Genomic DNA, 17,208 nt, shown 5'->3' with positions numbered 1-17,208 from the left:
CAGATAACTAACGTGAAGTTGTGTCTTTCATTCAGCAGAGATTTGCTATACGTTGTTGATAGATTGGAGAGAGGCAGGGAGGAAGGGAACATAAGTCACTGAGCTGAATTCCTGCCTAGATTACAAATGTCAGTTTGTGAGAAGATGATCATCTGGTTAGTAATAAATCCTGATCTATCATCACCTGGCTATTTTTAGTAATTAGATCATGATTACAAAACAGAAATATTTTGATAATTGATAAAGTTACATAAAGACATGAATCCTTTGGCATAAAGCTTCTTGAATTGTCTGTGTTTACTCAGCACAGGGCCTGCAAGTATCAGGACACAGAGACACACCACAGTAAATTATGACCTTCAGTATTTCTTTGGTTTTAATGTTCTGTTTTCCCTTCTCTGTAATACAGTTTTCCTGAAAACAAACAAACAAAACCATATTGCCATTAACAAACAGGTTTCCCAAAGTTTCTCTGAAGTTTTATTCACAAATCATCATAAGCAGTGGCTTTTTTTACTTTGCTGTGTCCCAGCACAAAACCATAGTCTCAAAAAATGTTCTCTGGTGAGGTGAGGGATAGAATTATTAGCCATTGATGGAGAAGAGGGCATTTCTGTTTGTTAATTGCATAAAAAGCACTAAATCTGTTTCAAGGATCAGGAGAAGGTCAGGATAAGCAAATGTGAGTTTATGTTGACAAGGACTACTAATAAATACTAGTAGTTTTGCTATAATCTTCTGAATACTCATCAAAACAGCTCAAGTTTTTGTATCCATGTGGTGTTACCAGTATACAGGTAGCATAAATGTTGGTAAAATTGACGCTTAGTCGGTAGAATGAGTTTCTCCAGATGTATTGCGTGTAGTTAAGTATGCACATTTAATTGCTTGGGCTCTGCAAGAAATACATCTATAGAAGTTTCTTGAAAATTATTCCTTTGTTGTTCTGCCAAGTCAAACAGGTTGTAAGAAAATCTAGACAAATCACTGTAAAGGTTTTACTTTATAAGAAGAAAAAATTGCTTTGATTTTAATAATAAAGAACATTAACTCCATGTTTTTTGTTGTTGTTTCTTTGTTTTCTCTAACAGTATGGTTGATGAGATATGAACCTAGCAGAGATAACAACTTTTAGTTAAGCTTTATCTACCCTACGTGTTGTCTGGCAATCAGCAAAATCACTGTTTTAGTTAATTTGCAGAGCACTTCTGCAAGGCAGTCTGAAGGGGTCACAGTACCCTTATGGGAGCACTGCAACGTACCCAGGATGTCTAAAGAGCCCAGCTCTGAAAAGACGTAGCATTTCTGCCCGGACCTGTGCAGGCAGAGAGTAGGGAGCCTGTAGCCATGCTTCCGGGTAGCCCTGTGTTCTTTCAGCCTCCATTCCTGGACAACAATATTCCCCACACCTCTGGGCCTTTTCTACCTAGTTTTCTGTTGCAGGCTGCTTGTCTTTCATGATAGAGTAAACCGAAGTGCCACCAGTTGTAAACACCCATTCCCTTGACTTTGCAGCAAGGGGCTTGTGACAGCATTCACAGGCAGCCTGGTGGGAAAGGACTGACAACACAGAAGCTGAGCAATTGCTGTTGAAATGTGCTCCTCACAGATGGCCAGCAAGGCAGGGTTTGCTTCTGCCGCCTTCTGCTAGAAAGAAGCTGACTCGATGACAGTGTTTGAAAGCAAGAGGTCTTTCCTACTCTCCAGATTTGCTGCTGACACTTGCTGAACTTGGCTGGTTTTCTGACTGCCTGGCAGTGACAACACTTCACTTCTGTGTGACAAGGAGAGAACAGGAAGGTGAGGGGAGATGCAAATTTTTCTCTTTCTCCATCTGGTATAATTAAGTCCTCAACAGAAGGATAAAGCAGAGGTTATATATTCTTGATTGTGGACAAATCATATAATTACATGCACCTGTTCCCAGCTTTTGAGCACGCTGTGTTATTGCTGTGCTACTGTTGCATCATTTATATCCCTGGAGTCCATGACAAAATCTTATCATTTTACTTATTTATTTTGTGCATGACTTATGTGTGATACTTCCTGTATTTGTACAGATTCCAGATGCTGCAGAACAGACACAGATACAACTGAACACCTGAGAGTCAACCAGCCATCATTCTATCATACTTTTGGGTAATTAGCATGTGTGTATTGATAGATTTAAATACTCCCTGGAAGCCTTTGTATTAAGTTTAACTTGGAACTGAGGAATGGAAAATCCCCAAAATGTCAGTTTATCCGTAAGTATTGCTAAGTTAGGCAAAAGAAGGTATATATACCAGTTGAGGCTTTTGTGAGAGCATGGTTATAGAACATGCCAGGTACCGTACTTGTCACGGATGCTGGTGAGTATGGGTGGAAAACATCAGATTTCACAATTATTTTACAAGGCAGACCATCCTACTTCCACAGCTTCCTGATGGACACCTGTTATCCAGCTTTATTTATTTCAATCTACACAGACCTAAACAGATCTAAACGGTGTATTTTTGTTCTGTTTTGTTCTGTTGTTTGTTGTCTGAGAAAGAAGTCACTTTCATTTTCATTCCTTCTCATTTTTACTAAGCAAAATGGACAATTTATTCTAGGGTAGTCTAATCCAAAATACTTCATGTTTAAGTTCTTGTAAAAAAAAAAAATAAATAAAGACAGGCTATGAGGGCTGCCTTTTTTCATTTCAGAAGCCCTTACTTTAGATGCTCCCAGGACTTTGGAAGAGCCAGCTTCCCTTGTTGCTTGTGGCTGCATGGTTGGTTCCAGCACAACCAGGGATGCTCTCCAGCCTCTGGCTCATGATGGTTCTGCACTGGGTGATCTTGCTGCTGCTGCTGTGGACACATTTTTCTCTCCATTATTTTCTCTCCTCAAGTTCATGTCATCATCCTTCCTATCTGTCAGGTTCTCCTCCCAGTACTGTACATCTCGTGGGTTATTTTTGTTGGAAGCTTAGGGAACTGACTGTTTTCCCTGTACTCCTTCTCCTGATTGTGCTCCGCTAGGTTTTGAATTTAATTCCCTCTGCTCCCTCCCATATGCCTTCACTTGCAAGCAGATGACAGTATGGTAAATTTCTGTTATTTTCTAAGCCTCTAGGTCACAGATATTACTCAGGGGCCAGTGAGATTCTCTAAGATCAGGGTCATTTCTAAACAGCATAGTCATTTAACGTTTGCAGAAGAGTTTGTTTTACCAAGGGAAAATAATTTAGGCTGACAGGTTCAGAAGATCTAATCATAGGTATTTAAAACAGAACATTGCTACAGTTATAAATATGAATAAAATTATCCATGTTCCTATTGGATTTAGGGGGAATCATTGTTTCAGGTTAATAGGCCAAGTACATTTGTTTATCGATGGTCCAAGTTCCTTAGAAATAGAATTGTCCAGTTGTACTGCGTGACCCCTCCAGTTATGAATAAACAAATAGCAATCAAGGTTTGTGCTGCACTTCTCATCCTGCCAGTCCTGCTGCCAGCTTGGAAATGTCAAGACCTCAGGAGATATCATGAAACATTCTATATTGAATTTATATATCTTGAACTGCACTTTAAAAATTACAGTGGTACTTTAAAGCAGAACAGTTCATCACCCTCTCTGTCTTTTTTCTCTTCAGTGTTGATTACTGCCATCAGCAACACTGTGCCTGCCAGGGAGATAACATTCAAGTTGAAACTGGATTTCTTGTTTGTAGTGGAGAAAAAAAGCAAACTTCAAATACCAGACTTGCACGCAAAAAGTGCAGGGCACCATGCATGTTGTGCCTTTTAGAAAGTGAAGAAGTGTCTCATGACTTACAAGTATGCTTTACATCCTTTTGAAAGGTGGAAAAGCTGTTCTAGATGATGATTAAAGAAAATTTTAACTGTAGGAATTTGCTCCAGGATGCAAAGCTTGCCTCATAGTGGGGCAGAGCATAAATGGCTGAATTTTGCCTCTTGGTAAATTGTTTGATCGTTTGCTGTGCCATACGCTTGGTCATAACGTTATTTCTGCCTGTGCCTCGGGCTCTTTCACAAACATCACTTCTTTCCTTTTCAGAGCAAACAAAAAAGCATGTTCTTATGCTTTCCGTAACGCTCTCTTGATCAAATATGTCAAATAAAATACATCTCTTACCTTCTCGTGAGCTTATGCTTTATTCTGGTTTTATTATCCAATGCTACATTCTGTCAGTATGTGGAATACCAAAAAATACGCGCTCCTTGCCTTGAGAAATGACACTTTAAACAAAAGGAATGCTGAAAGAAATCAAAGCAGGGGAAAGATAGAAATGTAGCAAAATGCTTTTGTTTTTCAGACCATTTCATTTGTGATTCTGGCTTAGTTCTTTATGGATTGGATTCATCTCAGTGAATCAATTTAAAACACAGGAACACTGCCTGTGAATGGGGCTGCACTTGCCTAGAGGAAAGCAGGAGATACCTCCAGAGGGTGACATATGCTTCTAGGTAAGTATCTAAAAGATGTGGTAGGATGGACCCTGTAGGAGTCCCTGTCTTTCTTCCCTGGCTCCAGGAAGCCCAGGTAACTTGTTTAGAGGAGGTTTATTTTTCTATTGGCAAGAAAAATCCCAGGCTCGAATTATTTTATTTCATATCCTAACTTCAAAGAAAAGCATAATTATTTATATACATTTTCTGATAATTTTGTCATTTTCATTGAAGAGAAAAAAATCATATACCCATAGAGGTGTTTATTCAACATATTAATGGGAGGGCAGTGTACACCTACACGGACTGGTGCCACATGCTGAAGTGTGACTGGGGCACCAAGGCTGCAGCCTCTGCCCATTCCATTTCCTCACTGGTGGTTGGTGTCTGTGAAATGAAAATATGTCCAAGTGCTTGCAGTTCTTTTCCTTTGTGTGTTAAGGATATTCCTAAGACCTTAGAAATTATAACTTTAAGACTTGTGATGACTTGAAAAATCATGCACCAACGCTGTCTACCCTCCAGCCAGCATGGGACAAGTGAGCATTATAAATCCAGATCCTTTACCATGGGAGAGATTAAAGAAGTGAGATAGAAGTTCCTTAATCCCTGCCTCAAGCATTTTAAAACCTCTTTCTTGTTCAGGGTCCGACATAAATCAAAACACAGGACCAGCAATATTCTGGAAATAAATCTTCCTTCGTATTTACTTCTCACATAACTTCTCTGCAACAAAATCTGAATTCCCTACCAAATGTGCTGATAAAATGTCAACCATTCTATAATTTAGTAGCATCACAATAATAATGCTTTTTTCAGTTATGTGTCATTCTTTCAGAATGCATTTGAGATACTGCTTACAGATAAAAAGTAGAATTAATATCTTAATTTATCACTTAGTCTTTTTTTTTTTAATTTTCAAAAAATAAATAATAATCATTATAATACGGACAAATTTAAATAAATAGTTGGTCAGGTATGAATACAAACAAAATTCAGATTAAATTGGCCTGAAAAAAGTCTCCCACAACTAATTTCCACGTGCACTTGTAGAAGATAATTTCCAAAAATGTAAGTGTATGCATTATTTCTGCTAGAGTGAGTTCTCAAAGTAATAGCAGAGGACACAGCACTGAACACTACATTATGATCATCCATCTGTTTATTGTTTGCTTGTTTGTTTTTCTAAAAGGATAGGAGCTATCAAAAGAAAAGCAGCATTTAGTTTATGACGTATTTTGCACATGTAGAAAACTTTCTGTTTGAGGTTGTGATGCTTTACAGACAGCCATGAACTAGGCTTTGCAGGCAGACAGAGAAGGACTAATAACAAGTAGATCAAAATCAAAAATATGTCTCCAAGGTGATATACTGTTCTGAAAATTGAAATCAAAGTGCTACGGGTTTGACAGAGCCATCCACAAATGGCCGCTGCTTGAGCACGGGTGGGTGTGCGCCATCTTGGAGCTGCTCCCTCGCAGTGCTTCTCAAGATGGCGGTGTAGGCCCTGCACCATGCTGCAGGTGCTTGCAGGTGAGGGTACAGGCAAAAACATCTGCTGAAAGGCAGCACTGAGGCTGTACTCAAGTTGTCGTGGTGTCTTTAGCTTTTGGTCAGGAAAAAAAAGGGAAGTAATGTTCATGCATTGACCCAGAGTTTGAGTTAACTTGAAGCTGACTTGTTACATCCACATGGGCTTTAGTCACAGCTTTTGAACAGGCGTATTTGCAGCCACCCCAAAGCCCAAACCCTGCACTTTTGTCACTTTGCACCCCTGCTGTGAGGAGGACTTGTTTTCATTCTGCACTCAGTTCAACCAGTACCACTGGACTTCTGATGCTAAGTAGTGGTGAAGGCTCCAAGATGTGGCTAACAACCATTAGAGTTGTTTTTTAAGAATCCTTATCTTCTCACTGAAGTTGTAAGAACCTTTTCTGCCTGTCACAATATTCTTTCACTGCACATACTTGCTAATGCCAGAAGCCCCATCAGAGTGACTTCACAAATCACCCCCTTGGCAGGTTGCAGGCCAAGTCTCATTCTCACCTACACCTTGGTGCCTCAGGGGACACGCGATCTTGTTCAGCTGAAGTGCACAGGTATGCCTTTACTTGCTTCTTGCATTCTGTGCAGTTCACTTCCAGCTGAAGCACTCGGCTGCTTGAAATACAGGTAAGACATCTCCAGTATTTAATTTTCCTGCTAAGTGTAAAACTGAAGTGTGTTGGAGTTTTGCTGGTCTTTGTCTGCTAAAGTGAGTCACGTTTAAAGAATATCATTGGTATGGAGTGTGAATGGGACATATAATTACAAAGATATGTAGATCACTCCTGATTGCTGAAACAGCCACATAGGCATGTCTATTCTCTCATGTACCGATTGAAGTTGTGTGAACCAAGCCTATGTGGAGCCTGTAAAATCTGAAATACTTGGAATGCCTTTGCTTATGTGAACAGTTGCTCTGTTCTGACACAGTGGGGTATTTTGTCTAAGACAATTTGGGGTGACACATGGGGATGCCAGCAGCCAGAGTGGCATCAGAACATGTTGATTCCATCAGTGCCTACAGATGGAGAAAGAGGTGGGAGACACAAAAGTGAAGTCAGGCTGTGGTTTGGAAGCTCTATATGGTGGAAGGATGCTGGGCCATATTTTCCATCCATTTCTGCCTTTTTTTTTCCAATAGAGTTCTTGTGTTAGCAAATCACACCTTCCTCTGCAAGAATGTTAGTAGGAAGGATGCGAAGTAAAAGCCACAGCAATCCTACCATGGGTTCTGAGGTCTCCTCCAAACAAGTCTTTTGTGCTGATAATAACTTTATCTGTTCTTCGTCACTGCATTTAAATATTTGGTTATACTTGTATCTCTAATGAGACTTTAGGCATTATTCAGTAGCATCTATGTTAGGATTTCTGGCTTTGTTTGAAGTCAATGCAAAGAAACAAGAGAAGGAGTTAGATCTCTGCAAATAGCTCTGTTGAATCTACTTAGGATTAAATAGTTTATATTTGAATACCACAGAAGTTTTGATGATAACATTTAATTTCCATTTTAAACTGTATATATATGTTTTATGGTCTTTTGCAAAAGTACATGTGAGGTATCCCTCTGCTTTGATCCCATTCTGAAAAAAAACCGTCACGAGAATTTTCCACCAGAACAAAGTCAAGACCAGTATTTGTTTTTAATCTTGGTGTTTTTACTGTGGTTCCATCCCTTTGCTGAAAGACAACTCCATGAAAACCCACGCACAAGGTGTGCCCTGGGGCAAATGAGCCTTGTGTGACACATTGGCTCTTCTCTTCCAGCCAGATCAGCCTGACTCCATGCAGAGACATGAGGCTTGGCTGGCCCTTCTGTTGCACCTCAGTAAGTATATACAGTTATTTGGGCCAATTTTGAAATACTATCATGTCATTTATATGTTTCTCCAAGACTTCCAGGGTGCTTCATTTGTCTACACAATTAAAATGCATGAGACTTTGAGTCCTTGTTCCTTACGCTCCTGCTTAGGAGTTCTGAGTGATGTGCAATCTTTAAATACAAACAAAAAGTGTGTGTTGTGATTAAGCCTGAATCAGCTCCTGAAAGGGGCATCCAGTATCTGCTGATTGCTAATACGTGGTGAACCTGGATAAATAAATAAGGGCAGATTAACCAAACGTATGTGTTGCTTTATATTTAGAAGTCAAGTTTCATTCAGTGCTTGAAGTATAGCCTGAGCTATGAACTCAAACTGTCCATTGCAGTACTTTGTAGAAATATTCACAGTAAAAAAAAAAAGAAAAAAAAGTAAATTTATTTAGTGCTGTATTTGCATTACTGCTTTTTGTGCTCCTATGGGTTCTTCATTATTGATCGTTTTTTTTTTTTTAACTGTACTTTTTATAACAAGTTGAGCCAAGTAAAACTGAGTTAGATGAAGCCTCCGAGGTACCCATTCCTGTTAAGGGTTTCAGGATAGAACTTGTTTAAAAGGACAAACCCTGTAAGGGAACTCTTGACATATTGGAAAGAAATAGTTAAAGTAGTTTCAGGCAAAATAAACCAAAAAAATCACACAATTATGTACAGAAGTTCAAATTATTCTGTTCAATTATTAATGACCATTCCATGTTTTGAATTGAAGGTGCTGGGACCAGAGCAGGATGTTCATTGCAAATCATCAGAAAATCATAGGCACCTCTGACTTTATTCCTGGCCTTGGTTTCATCAGTACAACTTTGAGAACTCAGCACAAACCAGCAGAATGAATTAGAATCTGGCTCTGCTCACAGTCAGTTGTAATGCCTGTGATTCTGCTGCAGCAGCGCTGACTCTGGGTATGGGATGGGATGCTTAGTACATTATTGCTGCTAGCAGATTGGCATCTTTGATGGATAGCAAAATGCTGAGAATATGATTTAGAGTACATTTGCAATATGCTAGCTCTGTTTTTTTAATGATTTAGCAGCAGGTGTGTTCATGAGCCAAGCTCTTCCAGATTCTATCAGGTGATATGATTAAGGACAGGAGAACAGACAGAGGACAATTTACTTTTCTGCTGATGTTAGAACATCGCTGATTTTCTGTGGAGAGCATTGCTGAATATGTGAACCAGTTTAATCTTTCGCTGATCTTCTGCACGCAGTGCTGGTGGGACTCCAGCAGGCACAGGATGACTGCAGGGCTGGGTCCTGCCACCCGGCCGTTGGGGACCTCCTCCTGGGTCGCAGCAAGCAACTAGTGGCCTCTTCAACCTGTGGAATGAACAGCCCCCAGAAGTACTGCATTATAGGCTACCTTGAGGTTGGTTTGCTTTTTATTCGTAATAAACGGAACTCTCCAGACTAGCAATGTTCTTTTCTGTAAAAGGAAGCTGCCCAGACTGGGAAACTTCTGGTCTTGTCTGAATAATTATCAGATAGCATGAAAGAAGGCTGGTGGAAGGCTGCACCTCGTTGCAGCACATAAGGAGGATTTGGCAAAAACAGCAAACAGCCTTCAGTGATGCACAGCTTCTCCAGAGTGAGAAACATCCATGAGATGCAAATGAGCACAATGATATCTAAGGGAGCTTTACTTTGCCAGTCTTTCCCCGCTCAGAGATGAAGACCACAGCTGGCGCGTTGTGTGCGCTTAGCAGGATGGGCACAGTCTTTGACATGCCTTTGCTGGGGGACATGTGCCATACAGTGCTGAGACTTAAAGCAGCCTGTTAAGAGATTCGTGCCATGTCCTCACATGTCACTTGATGTGAAATAAAACCAGTGCTGATGAAAGCAGAAAAGCCACATCTGAAGGAGAAAACACAGTCTTTGGCCATCTAGGTGGATAGGCAGACACGAAATATGGGCAATCAAACAGATCCCTCCTGGGGAAGCACCTGTGGGGAACCTATGTGTCCATCAGGTGGTTGGAACCAGTGGCCAGCAGAAATGGACTTCCTCTGCTACACATCCAAGACTTGGCCCTGCTGAACTAACATATCCTCTCAAGCAGGAATATTTTTACTAACTACCATCTGCAAGGTGAAGAGGAAGTTAATAAAGTATCATTTCGTTTATAAGCAATCAAAAATATTTATTTTATTACCTTCTGGCAAAATGCTGTGAAATATTTACAAAGTAAAGCTCTGCCATACTGAGATGACACTGAACACTGCTCCCAGTTACTGCAACTGCATTTTTCTGCAAAATGTAAACAGTTCTTTCCACTTCTGAAAGCTCTTTTGAGCTTCTCTTCACCTTTTGCAGCTTTTCCCCAGGTTGTTTGAACAAAGGAATTCTGGGCACTCTGTGGCTGTGCTCTGAGCCTTGGCTCAGCTTGGTAGCCCAGCACAAAGAGTCATCTCACTTCTGGCTCTTGGCTGGAGGACTTCTTTCTTTTTCTTTTTAAGATGAGATCAAAGAGTGATAAAAAATTGATCTTTTCACTTGCCTGTACTTATCCTTTGAATTATGTAAATACAGACTCAAGAAAAAGAACAGCTGTTCCTGCAATAATCCCTGTGATTTACTGCTGCCTCAACATATCTTGACCCCCGGTGACTGCCTTCTGAAGGTGATGCAAGTTACGCGCCCTGCTGCTTCCCAAAGCTGAATTATGCTCTGGCAGTGTGACTTGTTGTACCAGCTCTCCTTCTATGTATCTGCTACCTGAAGTATGTTACAAAATTCCACTGAAATCAGTACTTCCCACCAGTACTCCTGGAGGCAAGCCAGGAAGCTTTGCATTCTTCCTCCCCACATTCCCCTTCTGATGACCTGTGTCATGACAAGGGAACCGTGGCAGGAACAAACCTGGTGTATGAAGGTTTGCCAGTCAATGTGGCAAACTGCCAGAAGCAAAGACTTGGTTGGAATGCTTTAATGAAAATTCAGATTGAAAAAATCAGAGTTCAACTTCTGTGCATTTGAAAAGAAGCACTTTTGAGAACTGTGCCTTATTTAGAATAATGCCTCTACTTGTTTCTAAGCAAAGGTTAAATGGGTTTTAGCCCTGTAATTGGGCTTACTACTTACATGTGTTTGGAAAGGAAAAGTACTTCATGCCGCAGAGTGTGCTTCAAGGGCAGATGGGATTTGGCAGATGTGCCTATAAGGACATGCATGTGCTTGTCATTTGGGGCACAAAGAGATTTTCATGGTGCAACCTTAAACATAAATGGAACGAGTGTCACATAGTGTGTCTGTATACACCAGAGCATGAGTGTACACAGTACCAAATGCTGAGATAACCGGAGCGCTCCTTATTGAAGCTTGGTGAAGTGAGATGAGTGGTTTTTGTGCTTCTGCCTTGTCTTACAAGTTGTAACTTCATCATTTATAGAATCATAGAACCACAAGGTTGGAAACGACCTGTAAGACCATCTAGTCCAACCGTCTTCTCATCACCACTGCTACCACAAGCACTAAACCACATCTCGCAGCTCCTCATCCAGGTGCCTCTTGAACACTGCCAGGGACGGCGACTCCACCACCTCCCTGGGCAGCCATTCCAGTGCCTGACCACTCTCTGAGAAAAAAAGTTTTTCCTCATGTCCAACCTAAACTCCTCTGGTACAACTTGCGGCCATTTCCTCGGGTCCTGTCTGTTGCCTGGGAGAAGAGGCCAAACCCCTCCTCACCACAGCCTCCCTTCAGGAAGTTGTAGAGTGCAATGAGGTCTCCCCTGAGCCTCCTCTTCTCCAGACTGAACAATCCCAGCTCCCTCAGCCGCTCCTCATAAGACTTGTGCTCCAGACCCCTCACCAGTTTCATTGCCCTTCTCTGGACACGTTCCAGGGCCTCAATGTCTTTCCTGTAGTGAGGGGCCCAATACTGAACACAGTACTCAAGGTACTGAGTACAGTGCTGAGTACAGGGGGACGATCACCTCCCTGCTCCTGCTGGCCACACTATTTCTAATGCAGGCCGGGATGCCGTTGGCCCTCTTGGCCACCTGGGCACACTGTCGGCTCATGTTCAGCCGAGCATCAACCAACACCCCCAGGTCCCTTTCCTCTTCACAATCATCCAGCCACTCATCCCCAAGCCTATAACACTGTATGGGGTTGTTGTGGCCAAATCACAAACAATCCTCTCCCCTGCTCCAGTTCTGCTGACAGAACTGCCTTCTGTTTTCAGCCAACCCATCAGCTTTGGACAAAGTGCTGGACTGGTACCTCCTGATTCCCCACTTTGGGTGCTGCTGACATCCCAGTTCTCCACTCCGCCCACAGAAGGCACTGGTTGTGTTGGTGGTATCAACCCAGATCTTTCACATTTTGTCTGGACCCACCCTTCCCTTCCACCTGTACAACAGCATCTGTCTGCTGCTCCTGGCCAATGTGCAAAAGAGAGAGAAAAATACAGACAAATGATGTAGGGAATGTTCCCCTTGAAGGCCCCCTTAGGCCTTAAGGAGCCAGTCTTCCCCTGCAATGCCTCTGCTGCCTGACTCCAGGCCAGAGCCTGCACACACACAAATACACATCTACCAAATCTTTTGAAAAGAGACCAAACTCATCTTTTATTCTGCTCTTTTTGTTTTCTAGGCTGACCAGAAGTGCTTTGTCTGTGATTCTAGGTATCCATATAATCCCTATACACAACGCAACAGCCACATGATTGAAAACGTTATCACAACTTTTGAGCCAGATAGGAAAAAAAAGTGGTGGCAGTCAGAAAACGGTAAGTTTCCTTGACAGAATGTTGCTGCTTGTGGTTAGATTTACTTCTGTAATTATTCACTACTTGGCCTTCATAACGAATGAACAAAGCCTCACATACTCCTTGAGTTAGCAATACTACAGGACTTTAACCTATTCCTCTGTAAAAATATTGGACTTTAGAAATTCTGTTTTTCTGCAGACAAATTTTAAGCACAGTGTCTTCCAAGAGCTGAGTGGAAGACCTGCAGCACTGTTTTGTGATATGCAGTGGGTGTACATTATTCAAGGGTACCTGCTTTTCACGGAGATGTAGTTTGTTGCACAAGGTATGTTTGCCTCCAGATGTGTAAGGACAGAGTAGTACCCAACTAGAAATTCCTAAGCCCTATTGTTTCCTGGCATATAGCAAGGTACTGTCACCAGTTTGGGGCCCCACTGTCAGTAGAGCAGTGGGCCAGTTGTGAGAGGATCCCTTCTAGCTCTCCCCACCTTTCCTTTGAGATGAGGTCTCCTGATCTGATAATTCTGCTCATGATGAATTTCAACTCTGTCGGTATATAAGGATTTAACAGATCTATTTTGTGTGAATACCCCATATTTTTATAAGTTTGTGTTTCTGTCAGAAACAAAGAAACTCATTGGATGACTTTTAAAAAATTCACGTGGTTACAGGAAGACATACACCCAGAACCTTGCCATCACCATCTCTTGCCATCTGAATGCTGAATGACCTTCAGCTATTTCACACAGCTCCAACTTCCAGCACTCCAAGTCTCACTGCACGCACAGTCCCAGAGAGAGCTGACTTGATCTCCCAGGATGCCTTAGGGAGCCTGGTTGCTTTGGCTGGAAAAGGCATCTGTGAATTCCCCAAGGAAGACTGCCTTAGCAGCCCCTACAGTGTGTGATTTGTGCTCTTCACTTCATTTTCATTCTTTTTCAGGCGTTGACCATGTCAGTATTAGACTGGACCTAGAAACTTTATTCCAGTTCAGCCATCTCATCCTGACCTTTAAGGTATTATATGCACATCTTTTTTGTAATTTTATACACTAATTCTTTAACCACAGGAATAAATTGCTTAGGGAAGCAGTGAAAGCACCATCCTCAGAGGATTGTAAGAACTGGTTAGATAAACACCTGTCAAGTATGGTTAAGTTGTAGATGATCCTGCCTTAGGGAAAGTAGTAGGCTGAGTAGCTTCTCATTCATGTGCATTCCTGTCCTATTTTCTATAAATCTGATAATTAAATCTGAAAAATAAACTATGAAATTAAGTCCAAATACTTTTGACATTTCTATGTGAGATGGTTCTTTCAAGTTTAATTCTGTCTTCTTGAGCATACCCATTGTGATCCACTAAGATGACTACAATTTTTTTATTTTTATTTTTTTTTAACAAAATTCCTGTATTGTTATAGTGGATTTCCTTACTTAAAAATAATCTACTTATAAAATAATCTCCTGCGCAGCCTGATCTGGTAGGTGGTAATTCTGCCTACAGCAAGGGGTTGGAACTAGATCAGGTCCCCTCCAAGCTAAGCCATTCTATGATGCTATGATTCCATATGGAAGATTGCCCTTCTCTTCTCCTGAGGGGGCTGAGATGAGGCAAATGGCTTCTTCAGTCTCATGCAAATAGTACAGTGTGTCTGCAGGCTCTCAAACATAGAAATATAGTTGGCAGCTGTTGGCATCCCCAAACAGGACTGTCAACACAACTATCCCCAAGATATCTAATCAGTGCCTCACAGAATCACAGAATGGCTAGGGTTGGAAGGGATCTCAAGGATCATGAATCTCCAACCCCCCTGCCACATGCAGGGCCACCAACCTCCACATTCAATACTAGACCAGGCTGCCCAGGGCCCCATCCAACCTGGCCTTGAACATCTCCAGGGACGGAGCATCCACAACCTCTCTGGGCAGTCCGTTCCAGCCCCTCACCACCCTCTCTGTAAAGAATTTCCCCCTGACATCCAACCTAAATCTCCCCTCCCTCATTAATGAATTCTTGAAATAATGTTTCTTGCAGACATTTCGGCCCGCAGCAATGCTGGTTGAGCGCTCCATCGACTTTGGTCAGACCTGGAAAGCGTTTAGATATTTTGCACAGGACTGTGCAGCTTCTTTTCCCAACATCTCTTCTGGTCCATCAAAGAGTGTGGGAGACGTCATTTGTGATTCAAGATATTCAGACATTGAGCCCTCCACTGAAGGCGAGGTACTGCCAAGAGTCAGTGACTGAGATCATGCATGGCTAGCATTCAGGAGCTGAGGGTCTTGCTTTTACGTCCGTCATATTTACTTACAGAGATCCTGAGTTATGAAGTGCTGTTGACTTTTCAGGCGTAAGAGGGAAAATCACAGCATTTTACCCTCAGTTCCATATCCAAATGAACTCATAAAACAACAGGCAAAAAGCCTTCTAGTGCTCTTTCCTGTTTTCCCATGAAAACATGTTCACATGAAAGCCATTCCTTATAACAGCTCTTGATTCCCTGTCAACCTCTGCCACTGAAGGGCTTTTTGCCAGCCAAAGCCAGGCTGAAAATGGGAGAGAACTTGCTGAACTGGGGCCAAGACTTTGGTTTTAATTTGATGGGATCAGTAAAGTGACATCAATAACTAATAGATCTCAGGTAGTAGAATTTATATGCAAAAAGAATATCTTCCATGACTTACAGAGCTGTTTTAATCTAACTTGCAGGTTGTCTTAAAAGCTTTGGATCCTAGCTTTGAAATAGAAAACCCATATGTGCCATATATCCAAGGTAAGAACAATGCAAGTTTTCACCAGTGATACTTTGCGGATGTTGCTTACTTTGCACACTGAGAGGAGCAAAAGCTCGACTGGTGTTAATAATGATGTTCAAAAATATGTACCAAAGGATCATAGGAAGACATCTGTACTAATAAATTTTAAAAGGGCCAATCCTGTCCCCGAATCCTACAAACAAATGACCCAGCTCTGTACAGCCCATCCATGTAGCTAAACTATTTTTCCTTCTAGGACCAGATGGCTTAATCCTCCCTGCCACTTACTTGGGTGTCTCTCATGGGCTCATGAGGCACTGGCTGAGGAAGCATTGCTTAGCCAGATCAGGGCTGTACCAGGAAGCTGTCTGCCAGGAGCAAGTCATTTGTCCAGGCCCATATCAGACTATTTTAACGATTTCTTCAGTGTGGGGGATTTACTGAATGTTTCATGCAATCTGTAAATTTGACCCTCTTCATTTTCACGTCATCTTGGGCTCCTGATTTCTTTTCTTTCTTTCCAGAGCTCATTACAATGACAAACCTAAGGATCAATTTTACCAAACTCCATACCCTCGGGGATGCTCTCCTTGGAAGAAGGCACGGTGATCCCCTTGAGAAGTACTACTATGCTGTCTACGAGATGGTTGTGCGGGGCAACTGCTTTTGCAATGGCCATGCCAGCCACTGTGACCCCATACAGAATCTGCGGGGTGACGTCTTTCATCAGCCTGGCATGGTGCGTCATTAATGCTATTAAGTCCTTGCCTGGTGTTTTGTTGGAAGGAAGGAATGGAGGAAAGGAGAGAGGAAGGGATGGAAAGATAGAGGGAGGGAGGGGAAGGAAGGTCTCTGATGACATTTGGATTAACCATTTGCAACCCAAGTGTTTTGATACAACTTCTTCCTTCAAACTCTGGGCCAGATTTCTCAGAAGCTTTGTCTTTGTTGGCATCAGTGTGGTATTTCACAAGCAACTGGGACGTGACATGTTGATAGCAGCAGCAAAATACCAGAGCTGTAATGGTGCAAATATAATGCAGTAAGCAGCCTGTGCTGTGTGCAGACTTGACTGGCTGCTTGTTGGGTGAATTCCATGCTCCAGCTGGGCTCAGGGGCTCTGCAGCAGGGACAAAGACATTGGCAAAAAGAATGGCCAATAATGCAAGGCTAACCCATGAAAAATTGATTACTAAAAAAATTCAGAGAGATTATTTCAAATTCTTTACTTGTAGGATAAAGAGATCAGATTTTTTTCTTTGGGAAATATGTTTCTCAGAATTGACACATGTAGGGAGAGAGAGCTAGAAATAAAAAATGTTGAAGTCTCCACTGGTGTCTCTAGAAGTACTTTTTTTTCCTAAATGTTGCCCAGCAGCTTTAAAACTATTGGGTTAAAGTTTGTAGGCATTCTCCAAACTTTTTTCAAATAAATGAGCATTTTGTCAGCTGAGGGAGCCAAAGAGCTTTGAATTTCGCCAATCTTGCTGGTGTACCTCAAGCAGATTACTATTGACTATATTTGCAGATGAGACATTTTATAATAGCATAAGCAACTCCGTAGGGGTTATAGCTCTTCTTATGAATACAGATGTAGTACCTGAAAGGATATAACTTGATTTAGGAGTCCTAATGAAATCTAGTGGCTGTTCTGTAGCATTGAGACTTATAGTAGTAGTGGAAGAAAAAATCACTTTAAATCTTAATGGAGGCAACGGAGCCATCAGGAACAGATTACACCAGCAGACATACAGAAAACATTATTTTGATCCACATCTGTTTCAGTTGGGAGATGAAAGGATGCCTTTATGTTTTCCTTCCATAAAACTGAAAAGAATCTCTCCTCTCCTCTCCTCTCCTCTCCTCTCCTCTCCTCTCCT

General features: G+C 41.7%; 1 protein-coding gene across 1 annotated transcript in view; it reads left to right on the top strand.

The window, feature by feature from the left end:
* Positions 1–7,763: 7,763 nt before the first annotated feature.
* The window catches only part of LAMB4 (laminin subunit beta 4), a 43,924-nt gene continuing 34,479 nt past the window's right edge, over positions 7,764–17,208 (top strand). Inside the window, exons 1-7 of the mRNA XM_042872432.1 lie at positions 7,764–7,806; positions 9,068–9,225; positions 12,455–12,590; positions 13,515–13,588; positions 14,607–14,795; positions 15,282–15,345; positions 15,853–16,067. Of these exons, the coding sequence (XP_042728366.1) occupies positions 7,764–7,806; positions 9,068–9,225; positions 12,455–12,590; positions 13,515–13,588; positions 14,607–14,795; positions 15,282–15,345; positions 15,853–16,067 (879 nt within the window). The remainder of the gene's footprint in view (positions 7,807–9,067; positions 9,226–12,454; positions 12,591–13,514; positions 13,589–14,606; positions 14,796–15,281; positions 15,346–15,852; positions 16,068–17,208) is intronic.

Source organism: Lagopus leucura, unplaced genomic scaffold (assembly GCF_019238085.1).
Source record: "Lagopus leucura isolate 7727_CA_CO unplaced genomic scaffold, USGS_WTPT01 Super-Scaffold_100008, whole genome shotgun sequence".
NCBI lineage: Eukaryota > Metazoa > Chordata > Aves > Galliformes > Phasianidae > Lagopus > Lagopus leucura.
This window is presented reverse-complemented; position numbering and strand designations above follow the sequence as displayed.